At 49.3% G+C, this 14,642-nt stretch overlaps 1 protein-coding gene across 5 annotated transcripts in view; it reads right to left on the reverse strand.

Moving 5' to 3' along the window:
* The window catches only part of LOC100523732 (b(0,+)-type amino acid transporter 1-like), a 34,612-nt gene that overhangs the window by 8,634 nt on the left and 11,336 nt on the right, over positions 1-14,642 (reverse strand). Inside the window, exons 1-4 of one of the 5 annotated variants that reach the window (XM_021087790.1) lie at positions 13,503-13,669; positions 10,616-10,736; positions 8,072-8,160; positions 1,469-1,797 (exon numbers count right to left, since the gene is read on the reverse strand). In XM_021087790.1, coding sequence (XP_020943449.1) covers positions 1,469-1,797; positions 8,072-8,120 — 378 coding nt within the window. In that variant the 5' untranslated portion in view covers positions 8,121-8,160; positions 10,616-10,736; positions 13,503-13,669. Of the gene's footprint in view, positions 1-1,468; positions 2,750-8,071; positions 8,161-10,615; positions 10,737-10,899; positions 11,173-13,502; positions 13,670-14,642 lie in introns of those variants that run through there. The other 4 variants (XM_013996318.2, XM_013996314.2, XM_013996317.2 and 1 more) reach the window with 4 other exon arrangements.

Genomic DNA, 14,642 nt, shown 5'->3' on the forward strand with positions numbered 1-14,642 from the left:
CAACCGGAACTGCAACAGCCAGAATTTCTAATGCCAGCAATCAGAGGGATGGCTTTGTTTTTGCTTTGAAACCCGCCTTTGTCCGGAAGTGCTCGATATACAGCAAACTAACGACCAGTGGACCAAATCCAGCCATTTGTTTTGGTAAATAAAATTTGTAAGCACAAAGCCCCACTTGTTGGGTGATTTATGGCTGTTCTCACACTACAGCTGAGTTGAACGGTTGTCACAGAGGTTGTGTGACCTGCAAAACCTAAAATAAACAAGTCTCCGATCCTTTGTAGGAAAAGTTTGCTGATCCCTGCTCTATAGCACATGGGTTTATTAAGTGGATAGCTTTGAGCTCAGGGCCTGCATTCTCAGAGAGAGGAGTCCAGCCCCCAGGAACTGAGTGAGCCAGTGTCCCTGCTCTGGAGCCCCCAGCCCACCCCAGAACCAGTCTGAGTACTCACCATCATTCTCCTGAAATTGCCATACACTCTGCAGCTGTTTACAGCACTCAGAGCCCTAGCCATCACTCATGGGGGATTATACCATTAGATACTCCATGAGGCAGGCAGGAAGCTATTGTAATCCTATTTTATAGGCCAAAAACTGAGGCACAGGAAATTACATGCAAAATAGAAATAAAAACTAGGCCCCAGGACTCCTGTCTGTCTCTGCCTTTAAACTTCAGTCTCTAAGCTCCTCGGCTTCTCCCAAGCCCCACACCAGAGGCACTGAGTCAGACCCTGAGAGCTGTAATGGGCCTTAAACCAGTCCAGAGACAGAAAAAGACTTGCAATGTTCATTCTATGAGAATTTAAAACTCCTGCTTGGACAAGAAAAAACAAAGAGCATCCTAAGCAAATGAATTTGTAGCAGAGCTAATATTTATAGTAACCATCCAGTCCAAAGTTTCCATCTGTTTCCCAAGGAGCCCTGCAGACCCCTCCCCCGCCCCTCCCCCAAAGGCCAAGACTAGCCAGGCCCAAGTTCACAGGCAGGGTGAGCCAGGCAGAGCTGGCTGCTTCTTCTCTCCTGCATCATGAAGCTCTGCCCAGGAGCGGCCCCCATGCTTGGCAAGTATGAATTAAGAGCGTGCTACAGTGCTCCGAAGAGAGCAATGCAAGAGGCGGCAAGCTGGGTCACCAGGCATGGCCTCTTACTAGAGGTTAGAAAGACCTGTTTTCACACATGAAAAACAGGAGAATGACGTCTACTTCCCAGGGCAGGAAAACGAGACCATGGGTGTGAGACAATAAGGTTCTCTCCTTAATTGAGAAGTTATTATTTATCTAACTGCATGAAGAAATCAGAATAGACAATGGGCTGGCCTTCAAGGCCCAGGAGTGCACGAAGGGAGTCCCCCACTTTCAGCCGATTTCTCGGAGTCTTAGCTCAAATAGCAATCACTGGAACTGTTGAAGTTTGGAGATTTCACACACGCACACACACCCCCCTCCCCAAAGCGGTAGCATAGACTCACATTTGGATTCTTGAGTTCCTCCATCACATAGTTGAGGCTATTCCAGCCATCAAAGGACCACATGCCCTGGTAGAAGGCCATGCTGATGTGCCCGGCCTGCTGTGACGTGTTGTGGAAGGCAGTCAGAAGGGCTTCCGTGCGGCCACAGCCCTGGCCCAGGACCATGATGCCGCCCCCGACGATGACCAGCAAGGAGAGCACTTTGGCAGCCGTGCACACGTTCATCAGCATGATGGTTGCCCGCGAGCTCCAGCAGTTGACCAGCAGCAGCAGCAGAAGGCAGGTGGCAGCCACACCCTTGAGCATGGCCTGGGGCAGGGAGGAGCAGCCTGGATAAAAGGGGACCACGACATACTGGGCAAAGCTCAGAGAGACGGCAGCGATGGCGGCTGGTCTGCTCACCAGCACAAACGTGTAGATGACCAGGAAGGCTGGTAAGGAGCCAAAGGTTCGTAGAATGTACGCATATTCCCCTCCGGATTCGGGGACCAGGGTCCCCAGTTCAGCATAGCACAGGGCACCCAGGGTGGTCAGAAGACCACAGACCGCCCAGACCACAAGACTGGCCCCGGGGCTGCCCATGTAGACCAAGACCCCCTGTGGTGACATGAAGATGCCAGAGCCAATCATACAGCCAGCAATCAGGGACACGGCACTCCACAGGCCCATGTCCCGTCTCAGCCTCAACCCCCACCAGCTGGCTCCTGCCTGGCCACCCCCTCACCGCCATCTCTTTGCTGACTGCTCTCCATCTCAGGACTCCAGTAGTCCCTGTATCGAACTGAGCAGAAGCAGATGCTCTGATACCTATCAGTGCTGTGCGCTTCCTGCAAGAGTTAATGATTACAGCACCTGAAGGAGCCTGCGCCAGGGATCAGAGAGCCAGGACATGGCATTTAGGAGGGACTGAGCCTTTATGGATTGACCAGACCCTGTCCGGCAAGACCCCAGTAGAGGCAGTTTGCAGGAACTGTTCACTGATGCAGCTCAGGAAAGGTCAAGGAAAGATGGATTTTAGTAGAAATCGCCATTGCCCAATTCCACAGCAATATGAGTGTGGAATAATAGTTGCATGAGTGCTCTGTGCCAACAGTCTGATTGCTGAGCGATTGCACATCAGAAGCCCAAGAAATCTCTGCGACATTTTTATCAGCCAAGCACCAATATCCCTCTTTTGTCGGGATTCCAATTAAAACTGGCATGAGGGGAATTCCTACTGTGGCTCAGCGGGTTAAAAACCAGATGCTGTCTCTGTGAGGATGAGGGTTCAATCCCTGGCCTCTCTCAGTGGGTTAAGGATCCTGCATTGCTGTGGCTGCGACACAGGCCTGTAGCGGCAGCTCTGATTCAACCCCTAGCCTGGGAATTTCCATAGGCCGCAGGTGGAGGAGGAAAAACAGAAACAAAACTTCTCTACTCTAGAGAAGAACCAAGACGACCATAGGAGAGGATCCAAATAGATCAGGACAGAACTTGTTCCCTTAGCAGATAGGGAGCAGGTGGTTAAGAGCAGAGGGGCTGGAGTGGAACTGCCTGAGTTCCAATCCCAGCTCCAGTCCTTCACAGTTATGCGACTTAGACAAGGTCTCTGAACCTCGCCCTATTCACTTGTCAACTGATTACAACAACCACATGGGGTGACTCTAAGGATTAAACAACATAAAACCCATGCAGTAACATAAAACCTATTGGGTAGCTAGAATATGGCATAAAATGAACTTTCTTTATATTAGTTAACCATTACTATCTAGCTAGAGTTTCATTAGTTCCCTAGAAATAAATAGATGGATAGATAGATAGATAGATAGACAGACAGACAGACAGACAAGTAAGTATATATTGAATTCAAATAATTTTGTTGATCTAGGGGTACTATTCCTTTCAGAATACTGTGTATAACGTTTTTATTGATCTTCATTTGTATTTTTCAAATTGGGCTACAGAACCTTTACTAGTATTGTTCAATAAGAAAAATAAAGATTGGTGAAACTCACTGGCATTTGGGGTGAAGATACTGGTGCCCAAAATGGGCAGAAAGGCACTTGCAGTCTCCTGAACAGACCAGCCTAGCTCAAACCAGCCATACAGTCTAGTTGGGTCTCAGGTACATGTGCAATTAATAAAACTTCTGAAAGAGGTGAGGGACTTTGCTGTCACTGGTTCCTGGGGTGTTTATCCTGCCTCCTCCCCTTGCTACTCTGAAGCCTCCTGGCCTTTCGTAAGGCCGTCTTCAGAAAATCCCTGGGAGTTCCCAGTGTGGTTCAGTGGGTTAAGAACATGACTAGTAACCACGAGGATGGGGATTCTATCCCTGGCCTCACTCAGTGGGTTAAGGATCCAGTGTTAGTCACAGATGCAGCTCGGATCCCACATTGCTATGGCTGTGGCAAAAGCCAGAAGCTGCAGTTCTGATTTGACCCCTGGCCTGGGAACTTCCATATGCTGTAAGTGTGGCCCTGAAAAGAAAAAAGAAAGAAAGAAAATCCCCAGAGAAGGGGCCCTCCAACCTTCAAAAGGAAGTCCTCCAACCACTCTACCCAGTAGGAAAAGATAGAAGGGGGCAGAGAAGCAGATTTTTAAAAAGACTGGATCAAAAAATTAGATGGTAGAGTTCCCATTGCGACTCATCAGTAAAGAATCCAACTAATATACATGAGGACACTGGTTCGATCTCTGGCCTCGCTCAGTGGGTCAAGGATCCAGTGTTGCCCTGAGCTGTGCTGTAGGTGGGATCCGGTGTTGCTGTGGCTGTTGGAGCCCTAGCCTGAAAACTTCCACATGCCGCAAGTACGGCAATAAAAATTTTTAAAAAGCCAAAAAAAAAAAAAAAAAAAGTCAGCAAGAGGAGGAAGGAAGAAAGAAGGACATAGGGCAGAATCCAAGAAAGTCCAAGCACAGAGCTGCCAGCCTCGCTCCCCCTCAGAGTCAGAGCCAACCTCTTCTCCTGGCATCAATGGGTGACAATACGTACACGGCACTGCCACCCAGGGAGGCTCTCATGAGCCTTGGTGTCTCTTTCCTGGGGTTCCATAACTTAGACGTGGTTGACTGTTCGTGTGGCTGACCTCAGTTTCCAGCCCCTCGGGAGGTGGAGCTGATATTTCATGACCCAAAGCCCCCACCCCAAATCACACTGTTACTATCTAATCAGCCCAAGGCCCCCAGGCAAATGGAGACTCTCTGATCAAGCATGACATTCCAAGGGCTGAGAGATTACCTCCCAGAAGCCAAGGGCAAGGTTTAGATCTCTCTTGGGGCAAAGTTAAATTCTTCACTACACAGAGTGGAGCTACCTGTGACCTGAAGAACATTATGAGAACATAAATGTTGTTTGGGTCTCTTTTGGGGGTGGGGTGCATGACCATGATACGGAGCAGTTCCTGGGCCAAGGATCAAACCCAGGCCACAGCAGTGACAACACCAAATCCTTAACTGATACGCCACCAAGGAACTCCAAGAACATAAATATTGTTTTGTTTTGTTTATTTTTAGGGCCAAGCCCAAGGCACATGAAGGTTCCCAAGGGGTCCCAAGCTACAGCTGCCAGCCTATGCCACAGGCAGAGCAATGCCAGATCCTAGCCAACTCTGCGACCTACACCACAGCTCATGGCAACTCGGGATGCTTTAACCCACTGATCAAGGCCAAGGATCAAACCCAAATCCTCATGGACACTAGTCAGATTCGTTTCCACTGTGCCACAGCAGGAACTCCTCAACAGAATCTTTATTAGCTCCACTTTCCATCTGAAAATGGGGCTGATGATTCTGCCACAAAAGTGTTCATGGGAATAAACCAAAAACCTTTATATCCCATCATCCTGTGAAGATGAATGGAGTTATGTTAACACCAAAAACTCCTGTTCTTGCCCCCATTTTTTTTCATTTCTGACTGCCTGAAGGATATGGACCTCCCGGGCCAGGGATCAGATCCGAGCCACAGTCTCAACCTAAGCTGCAGCTGTGGCAACACTGGATCCTTAACCCACTGTGCCAAGCTGGGGATCGAACCTGCGTCCCAGCTTTCCCAAGACACTGCCAATCCTGTTGCACCACAGCAGGAACTCCATCCTGCTCTCGCCCCCATTAATTAGGCAGGATCTCCAGGCCGCTGCAAAGCCTCCACAAGTATTTCTGGGAATTCTCAAGAAATCTCATTTGGGCTCAAAACCAGCCTACCAGCCTGGCTGAATATGGCATCCACTCAGCTCTCCCTCCCGCTCCAACCCTCCCAGTCAGTGTCTGATGCCAAGGGGCAGCAACTCTTTCTGCAAAGGGTCAGATAGAACCTTAGGCTTCAAAGGGTGCGCAGTCCTGATCACACACACCTCTTTTTTTTTTTTTGGCTGTGCCTGAAGCATGTGAAAGTTCCCAGGCCAGGGACTGAACTCAAGCCACAGCAGCAACCTGGGCCACTGCAGTGACCCACAAGGGAACTCCCGTACAGTCCTAGTCACAGTTTCCTCACCTCGGCCGCTGTCATCAGAAAGCAGTCACAGACCATCTATCAACCGATGAGTGTGGCTGTGTTCCAAGAAGACTGTTTTTGTTCTTTTTGTGGCCGTACCTGTGGCATGTGGAAGTTCCCAGGCTAGGGGTCGATTCAGAGTTACAACTGCGGCCTATACCACAGCTATGTGGAATCCGAGCTGCATTTGTGATCTATGCCGCAGCTCTCAGCAACACCGGATCCCTAACCCACTGAGTGAGACCAGGGATCAAACCCCCATCTTCACAGAGAAATGTCAGACCCTTAACCCGATGAGCCACAACAGGAACTCCTGAAAACTTTATGGATAATGAAATTTCAATTTCATGGAATTTTCACATCCCACAAAACACTATTCTTCTTTTGATTTAATTTTTTTAATGGCCGCACTCATAGCATTTGGAAGTTCCCAGATCAGGGATTGAATTTGAGCTGTGGCAACGCTGGATTCTTTAACTCACTGCATCTGACCAGGGACCCAACCTGCACCTCTGCAGAGACCCTAGCTACTGCAGCCAGGCCCTTAACCCACAGCACCACAGTAGGAACTCCATCTTCCTTTGACTTTTTTCAAACTTTTTAAAATATGAAAACCATTCTTAGCCATTAAAAAAATTAGGCAGCAGGCCAGGAGCTCCCCTGGTACAGTGGGTTGAGGATTTGGTGTTGTCACTGCAGAAGCCTGGATTGATGTGGTGCAGGTTCGATCCCTGGGCAGGAATTTCCACATTCCATGGGCGTGGCCAAGGGGAAAAAAAAAAAAGAAGAAGAAGCAAATAAGTTTTGGAGTTACCTCATTACTAAGCAGGTTAAGGCTCTGATTACAGGTGTGGCTTGGGTTAGATTCCTGGCCCAGAAACTTCCATATGGTTCTGTCTAAAAAACAAACAAACTAGGCAGTAGACCAGATGTGTCTCACAGGCTGGCATTTGCCAGCCCCTGTCCTATGCTCATGACACACCAGAGAACCTCATTCCTGTGAAAATGCCAAGGGCATCTCATAACCTGATGCCAATCGTACTGCTTCCAGTGTTCCCAAAGCTCCCAGGCCTCAGAGTGCCGGGAGGTGCTGGGAAACGGCACAGAAAAGAGGGAGACCCTCCCCCAGCACTGGGAACTACTTTGTCATCTCAACCTGGAACATTTGCTTGCCTGCCAATAAGCAAAGTGTCACCACACAACAAGCTCGCATTTTCATAATACCCAAAGCTGACTGAGTGCCCACTTACAACCCCAACCAGGGATAGAGCCAGGTTTTATGGAGCTTGAAACGTAAGATTTGGGGACCTCCTCTAATCCAAAAATGGTACGCTGGTGACATCAGCATCAGTGGTAGAGGAAAGAACTCCAAACGCTGCCCCTTCCTAAAAACAATGAGAAAACTAACAACAGCCCGCAAAAGTGCTGGAGTAAACTTTTTCAGGATTCCAGAAATTAATCAAAAGCTTGTGATCATCCGGGGAGTGGTTAAGAAAAACAGCTGAATGCTGGTGGGAGCAGGGAGCTTGTGAACTGCCCGTCTAACTGTTACAGGTGTGCCCCCACATGTGCACAGAGCCCATCTGCCAAGCCTGGGGGATTCGGGGTATCAGACACAGAAGGAGATCCCCCTCTGATCATTAGCTGACCATTCAGCTAATAGAAACAAAACCTCAGGGACCACACACGGCCGTAGAGATATTATCAAATTAGGTCAGAAAAGTCACTAAACAAATAGCAACTCCTACAGGCAGCAACAACACCAATGTCAAAACCCCACATCCATTCCTCAAATAGGAATATAAAATGGTACGACCAGGGTGGAGAAGTCTATAGTTCCTCAAAATTATGGCAGTACTTAAAAAAAAAAATACTGAATTACACCTTTTAAATGGTTAGAATGGTAAACTTTATGCTATGTGAATTTATCTCAATTTTTTTTAATTAAAAAAAAAAAAAAAGATCAGCTGCCGGTGCAAGTTCAGGGTCCTGGGCTCTGTTAGCTTCAAGGAAAATCTACCCCGTCTCCCCAACATCAAAATAGCAAGATGCTAAAGATGTTCTACCTTTTCTGCTAGGTCGGAGAAAAGGAGGACCAATGGGGCTATTTGGGGAGGGAGCTGCCTTCGTACTTACCACAAAACTCCATGGCGGGGTTGTGGGGGGCGGGGGGCAGGTGGAACATGTGAAAATAAGAGGGTCTGAGAACCTGGGTCAGACAAATCCTGGAGGGAAGAAAAGAAAAATCACCTACAATTCCAGTACCTAGCACATTGTCACATTTTGCTGTGTTCTTGAAGTTTGTTTTTTTTTTTTTCCTGTGCCTATGTTTTGTTCATTTATAAATACCAGGTTATACTGAACCTACAATTTTTTTTAATGTGGTAAATATACGTTACGTAAAATTTACCTTTTTAAGTATTTTTAAGTGTGCTCAGTGGTGTTGAGTCCATTCAGATTGTTGCGCAACCATCACCCCTACCCATCTCCAGAACTTTATTTTCCAAAACTGAAACTCTCATTAAACCCATTAAACTCCTCATTCCCCACCTCCACATACTGTCGTTTAACTTTTGTTTTTGTTTGCACTTAAAAATACATTAAATGGAGCATGATAATGTGAGAAAAAAGAATGTATACATGTATGTGTAACTGGGTCACCATGCTGTACAGTAGAAAAAAAATTGTATTTAAATAACAATTTAAAAAAATAAAAAGTGAAAAAAAATACATTAAGAATGGTCTTTCATGGATTTCCCTCGAGTATTTTCAACAACAAACTAGAGCTTTTTTCCTCTCCAGGCTTCTATGGCTCAGCCTGTGTGACAGGTTGGACAGCCATGGTGCCATCTTGGTAAGGGATGTCCACACAGGTTGGCCAGGCAGCATCAAGGGAGACTAAAATTTTGATCAATGGATTCTTCCAGGAGCATGTCCACTGAACAAAGAGGGTCTCGTCACATCATTCCCAGGCAAGAAGACTCTTCTTTCCAGGTCTCTCATCCTCTTAGTCATTGGCATGACCCGACCCTGCCTGTCCTCCCTGTCACACCATTTACACACAAAGCCCCAGAGGAAGGTGGCCATCAGGATGGAGTGAACGCGGTGATGATGACACCCCCCGCCCCTGCGCTCTGCATTTACAAAGCACCTTCCCATCCACTATTTATTTATTTTTTTATTTTATTTTAGTTTTTTAGGCTGGCACCTGCAGCATGTGGAAGTTCCCAGGCTAGGGGCCAAATGGGAGCTGCAGCTGCCAGCCACAGCCACACCAGATCTCAGCCACAATGCTGGATCCTTAACCCAATGAGCAGGGTCAGCAATCTCAACCCACATCCTCATGGATATTAGTCGTGTTCTTAACCAGCTAAGCCACAACAGGAACTCCCCATCCACTTCTTTAGTCTCACAAAGACCCCAGGAAGCAGGAATTGGGATCACTGATGAGTAGATAAATAGAACAGGAGCTGGAACAGTGTGGGGAATAGCTGAGAGGCCCCCTGCTCAACAGGGCAGAACTTACTGGGAAGCCAGCTCTTCTGGGATCCGTGACAATCAGGGGAACAGATAAACTGTGGAGAGCATTTTGAAGGTCTCATTCCCAATTTGGTTGACTTATAGGAGGCTTTCCTCACACAGAGACCTTCGGAAAATTCCAAGGGTATATTGGTGAAATCCGAGTTGAATTATTTGAACTAACCTCTTTTGCATCCAAGTGAATAATTCTTACCCAGTCATTATCTGGTCAAGAACATCAAATATTTGTTATTCAAAGAAACTCAATTTAACAGGGAATGCTATTTTTCATTTATGCTTTTATCAGTTTAATGCATATTTTTGCTCCATTCTAGATGAAGAGACAACAAAAATTCAGCATTTGAATTTCAGTCATGTTCTACAGCCTGAGGGAAAACAATTCTTGTTTTGAGAAAATTAACTGATAATTAAAATGTTATTTTAGGAACTTCCACTGTGGCTCAGTGGTAACAAATTTGACTAGTATCAATGAGGATGAGGGTTCGATCCCTGGCCCTGCTCAGTGGGTTAAGGATCTGGCATTGCTGTGAGCTGCAGTCTAGGTTGCAGATGTGGCTAGGATCCTGCATTGCTGTGGCTGTGGTGTAAACTGGCAGCCACAGCTCCAATTCGACCCCTCACCTGGGAACTTCCATATGCCACAGGTGCAGCCCTAAAAAAAAATAGTAATAATAATAATGTTATTTTAAAGAAATTTTTTTAAAAAAGAAAAGAAAATTCCAAGGGAAATAGAAATAGAAGATATGAGGTTATCATATCTCCTTCCCTGAAAACTAACAAAAGCAGTAAAATGACAAAAGCAACAGAGGTCAAATGCATAACATACACTTGGAAAAAATACCATCTACAGAAAAGAAAAAAGATTTGGGGGTCAGTCATCTGGTGATGAGTAGACAGACATGCTGAGGGATCAATGTTCTGTAAAATCTTATCTACAGCCCCTCATCTGGACAAATGCAGACGAAGGCAGTGCAGTGAGAAATGCTGATTGCCCCTCTGGTCTAGAATCTGCCCACCATTTGCGGCAGGTTGCAAATGAGCAGGCTGGTACTAAGTCGTGCAAAGGAAATGTAGCTTCTTCATTTTCTTTAGCTGATAGCAGATAACCCCACCCCTCTGGCTGGGAAAACTTAAACTCACCTAATAGGGTCTCTCCATCTCTTCTAGACAGCAGTCTCTTTAAATAATTCAGTCTCTTCAGAAAAACACCACGTCATTCACATGTTCTTGTCTCTAACCCTGCCCCTCCCTGCAATGGCATCTGTGAACAAGGGAGGTCTTAGGTGACCACGCAGCGGTGTGGGGCGAAGGGCCTTAGAAGTGTGCAGAAAGGACACTGTCTCTGGGTCCTCTGGACTCAGCAATAGTGCCCTTGTCCACCTGGATCCTGACATCATGTGGGCATTGGTCTCTGTGGCTCGTACCTTTTCAACCTGCTCTGGCTCAAGCCGTCGGTCCTAGTGGTTCTCCCCTAACCCTAACCCTGTGCTTTCGGTTTGCCCTGTAATCTGTTTATCCAGATGTGGGACGGGAAGAGGAAGTCCAGATACACTGATCGGACCATTGCTTCTCCAAAGAGATCAGCTTTCCACCTCCCTTCTGGGTGGAACCCGTCTTCCACCACATCCTTCTTCCCTCGGGCAGGAATCCTTGTGGGAGGCGCCATGGGCTGAACAGAGGCTTTGCTTCTTTTTTTTTTTTTGCCTTTTCTAGGGCCGCTCCTGTGGCATATGGAGGTTCCCAGGCTAGGGGTCGAATCGGAGCTGTAGCCACAGGCCTACGCCAGAGCCACAGCAATGCGGGATCCAAGCCGAGTCTGCGACCTACACCACAGCTCATGGCAATGCTGGATCCTTAACCCACAACCTCATGGTTCCTAGTCAGATTCGTTAACCACTGCGCCACGGTGGGAACTCCGATGCTTTGCTTCTTTAGAAGAGAAGCTCTGTGGTGGGTCCATCGGGCTGGGCTCTTGATGAGAACTAGAGGACATCCAGGGAGTAGAGGTCACCAAAGACATGGCTTCGAGATCCCCAAGTACTTCCCTCATCCCCCGCAAACAAGCAGGACCTTCACAAGCCAGGGGCCCTCGCTCTGCGCTCCTCTGAGAGGAAAAGGGCAGGGAGTCTGAGGCGGGATAGGCCCACTCCTAGAATAACATCTCTTCTGTTTGGGTCAATTTAAGGAAAGAGGAAAATCCAAAAGGAAATAAATTGTTCAAAATGAAAACAGAGGAAAATCTGGTGAAACCAAGCGTGTCCCCAAACTCTGGGCTTAATTCTCCATCAGGAACTTCATGGCTGTGATTGCAAAGAGACCAGCAGGGGTCGAGGAACCGGGGTGGAGAGGCCGGGTTTGATGGCACATGTGTGCAGTCGCAGAGCTCCCATGCCAGCCACCTGAGCTCCGCTCCTGGCCTTCCCAGGCTGCAGCCAAGCCCGTCTTTCCTAGGGCCATTCAGACCTCACTGCTGGCTGGTTTCCAGCTCCCTTTGGAAGGAACAGTGGCCCCAGAGCCAGCCGTGTCCGCTCAGCTAAAGCAGGTGACACGGTCTAGTTGGTCTAGTTCTAAGGAACGGTGCGGCTGAGCTCTGAGAAAATTTCCGAAGTATCTAGAGACCCACGGGACCCTGGTCACGGGCCGTGACTTTCCACTGAGGCCCCGGCACCCCTAGGCCCAGCTCCTCAAGCTCCTCCGGATTAGGGCTGCTCTCAGAGCCCACAGAGCTGATGCAGCCCCCTGGGTGGTCCCAGCCATGACGCTGGCTTTTGTAGGCATGGAGACGTGTGTGGCAGGGGGAAGTGCAGGGGGTGGGGGAGCACCCTGGCCCCCACCCTGCTGCGGTAGGGGCTTCCTCCCAGCGAGCCTCCTCCTCAACTAGATCATTCCAGACTTTTCCCCCTTATTTGGAAAAACTCTGTTTTCCTTGGCCTGACCATACCCTCAGGAATGCAGGCCCAGGTACACAGCTCAGACGCAGCCCCTTTGACCTGTGGTCACAAGGAGCCTTTCAGGACTCAATGGGGCTTCACACACCCAGGCAGCCAGGCCCAGGTGAGGCTTCCATGTGGGGTGAAATGCAGCAGCCCAGGGACCAGCACTGGGCTTTTGACACCCTAGACAATATTAAAGCCTGCTATTTCCAGAAAAAAAATCCTTTCAAGAAGAGCCTAGGACATAAACTGTAGGAACAAGTTACAGCCCGGTTTCTTAAAGCTCCGAGGTTCTACAGCCCCACAAGAGAGCAGAGGAAAGGCATTGTCAACTTAGAGATCTGGAGGAGCTCTTGGCTCTTCTCTGAGCTTCCAGGTCACCATATGGGAGTTCCCTGGTGGCCTAGTGGTTAAAGGATCCTGCATTGTCACTGCCATGGCTGGGGTTCGATCCCTGGCCTGGGAACTTCTGCATGTCTCCAGCACGGCAAAAAAAAAAAAAAAATCCCCGTCTCTCCAAGGCAGGACAGTTGGCTCCTGTGGCTCTGGGCTTCACCAAAGCAGGGCAAAGAAGGAGCAATTCCTGCCCCCTCCGCTGAGCATGGTGGCATTCCCTCACCAGGCATGACCAGGGCATGAGGGATGACCACAGAGAGTGACCAGGGCCCTCACCCTGAAAGTACTGGCCTGACTCTCTGGGAAGGAGCCCCCAGGACCTGAGGGCAATCTTGGTGCCTCTCCCCACCCCACGCCACCCCACGCCACCCCACCGGGAGCCCCACACAGAGCACCGGCACTGGGGCCTGGACTGTGAACTGCCGCCCTCTAGTGGCCCAGAGGGAAGGAAGGGGAGAGAACTGAACAGAAGTGAGAGGGAGAGAAAGGGAGAGGAAAGAGAAAAGCCTGGAAGCAGAGGCGGGGGAGAGGGAGGAGAGGGGACCGGGGGCGGGGGAGGGGAACTGAGATGGAGTGAGATGGAGAGGCCTCCCCTGTGAGCAGCCCCCTTCCCTGAGCAGCTCGCTTCCTCGCCATGCGGTTTAAATTTCCTCCATCTGATTTGGACATCAGCCACAGAGAGTGACCAGGGCGCTCACCCAACTCCAAGAGCTCCAATGAAGTTGAGAATTCCTGAACTCCCCGGGTTTTGCTGAACTTGTCCAGAGGTCTCTTGTAAGGCCCCTCTCAGGAGCAGCTGCCAGATGGCTTCACCCAGGTTTCACCTCTTTCCGCTGCCAACTGCCCCGTGGATCCATCCCTCCGACTTCCGCTCCCTTTTCTTTTTCTTTTTTTTTTTTTTTTTTTTTTTTTTTGTCTTTTTGCTATTTCTTGGGCTGCTCCCGCAGCATATGGAGGTTCCCAGGCTAGGGGTCGAACCGGAGCTGTAACTGCCGGCCTACGCCAGAGCCACAGCAACACGGGATCCGAGCCACGTCTGCAACCTACACCACAGCTCAGGGCAACGCCGGATCCTTAACCCACTGAGCAAGGGCAGGGACCGAACCTGCAACCTCATGGTTCCTAGTCGGATTCGTTAACCACGGCGCCACCACGGGAACTCCTTCCGCTCCCTTTTCACGTTATTGCTGAACTGTGTTTCTGTCCTTGACCGTCCTGCAGAGCTTCAGACCTGTACACCCAGCTGTCTACTGGCTCCCCCACCCGCCTGTCCCGTACACACCTCAAACCCAACCCGTCCAAAACAGAACTCATCGCTTCCCCAGACCCACTTCTCCTGCGAGCCCCACCACGACTCCTCAGTGGGGAGACCCTGCCTCGGCCACCACGGCCCCCTCAGGAAGGACAGGTTGATTCCACTACTGCTGGGAGTGCTGCTGGCAGAGCCCTCAGCTGCCAGCCTCCTTTGGGGGTGTCCTCAGCTGTAGGGAGACTCCTCACCCAAGCTCACTCCTTTCCAGGGAGGCTGCACGCAAAGACCAGTGCAGGGACACAAAGCCAGCCCCACTGCCTGTCCTGGCACAGCTCTGCAAGGTCATCAGTGGAGGGTCAGCTGAGCTCTCTGCTGAGCCTGTGCTGTGGCTCACCTGGTAGATTTTCCCAATTCTGCTTCTTCCCCTCCCTTCTACAGGAGTTGATCCCAAAAGAACTACCTAGTCAACCTTTAGAGGAGTTCCCACTGTGGCTCAGCGGGTTAAGAACTGGACTAGTATCCATGAGGATGTGGGTTTGATTCTTGGCCTCACTCAGTTGGTTAAGGATCTGGCGATACGGTGAGC

Source organism: Sus scrofa, chromosome 3, assembly GCF_000003025.6.
Source record: "Sus scrofa isolate TJ Tabasco breed Duroc chromosome 3, Sscrofa11.1, whole genome shotgun sequence".
NCBI classification, from domain to species: Eukaryota; Metazoa; Chordata; class Mammalia; order Artiodactyla; family Suidae; genus Sus; species Sus scrofa.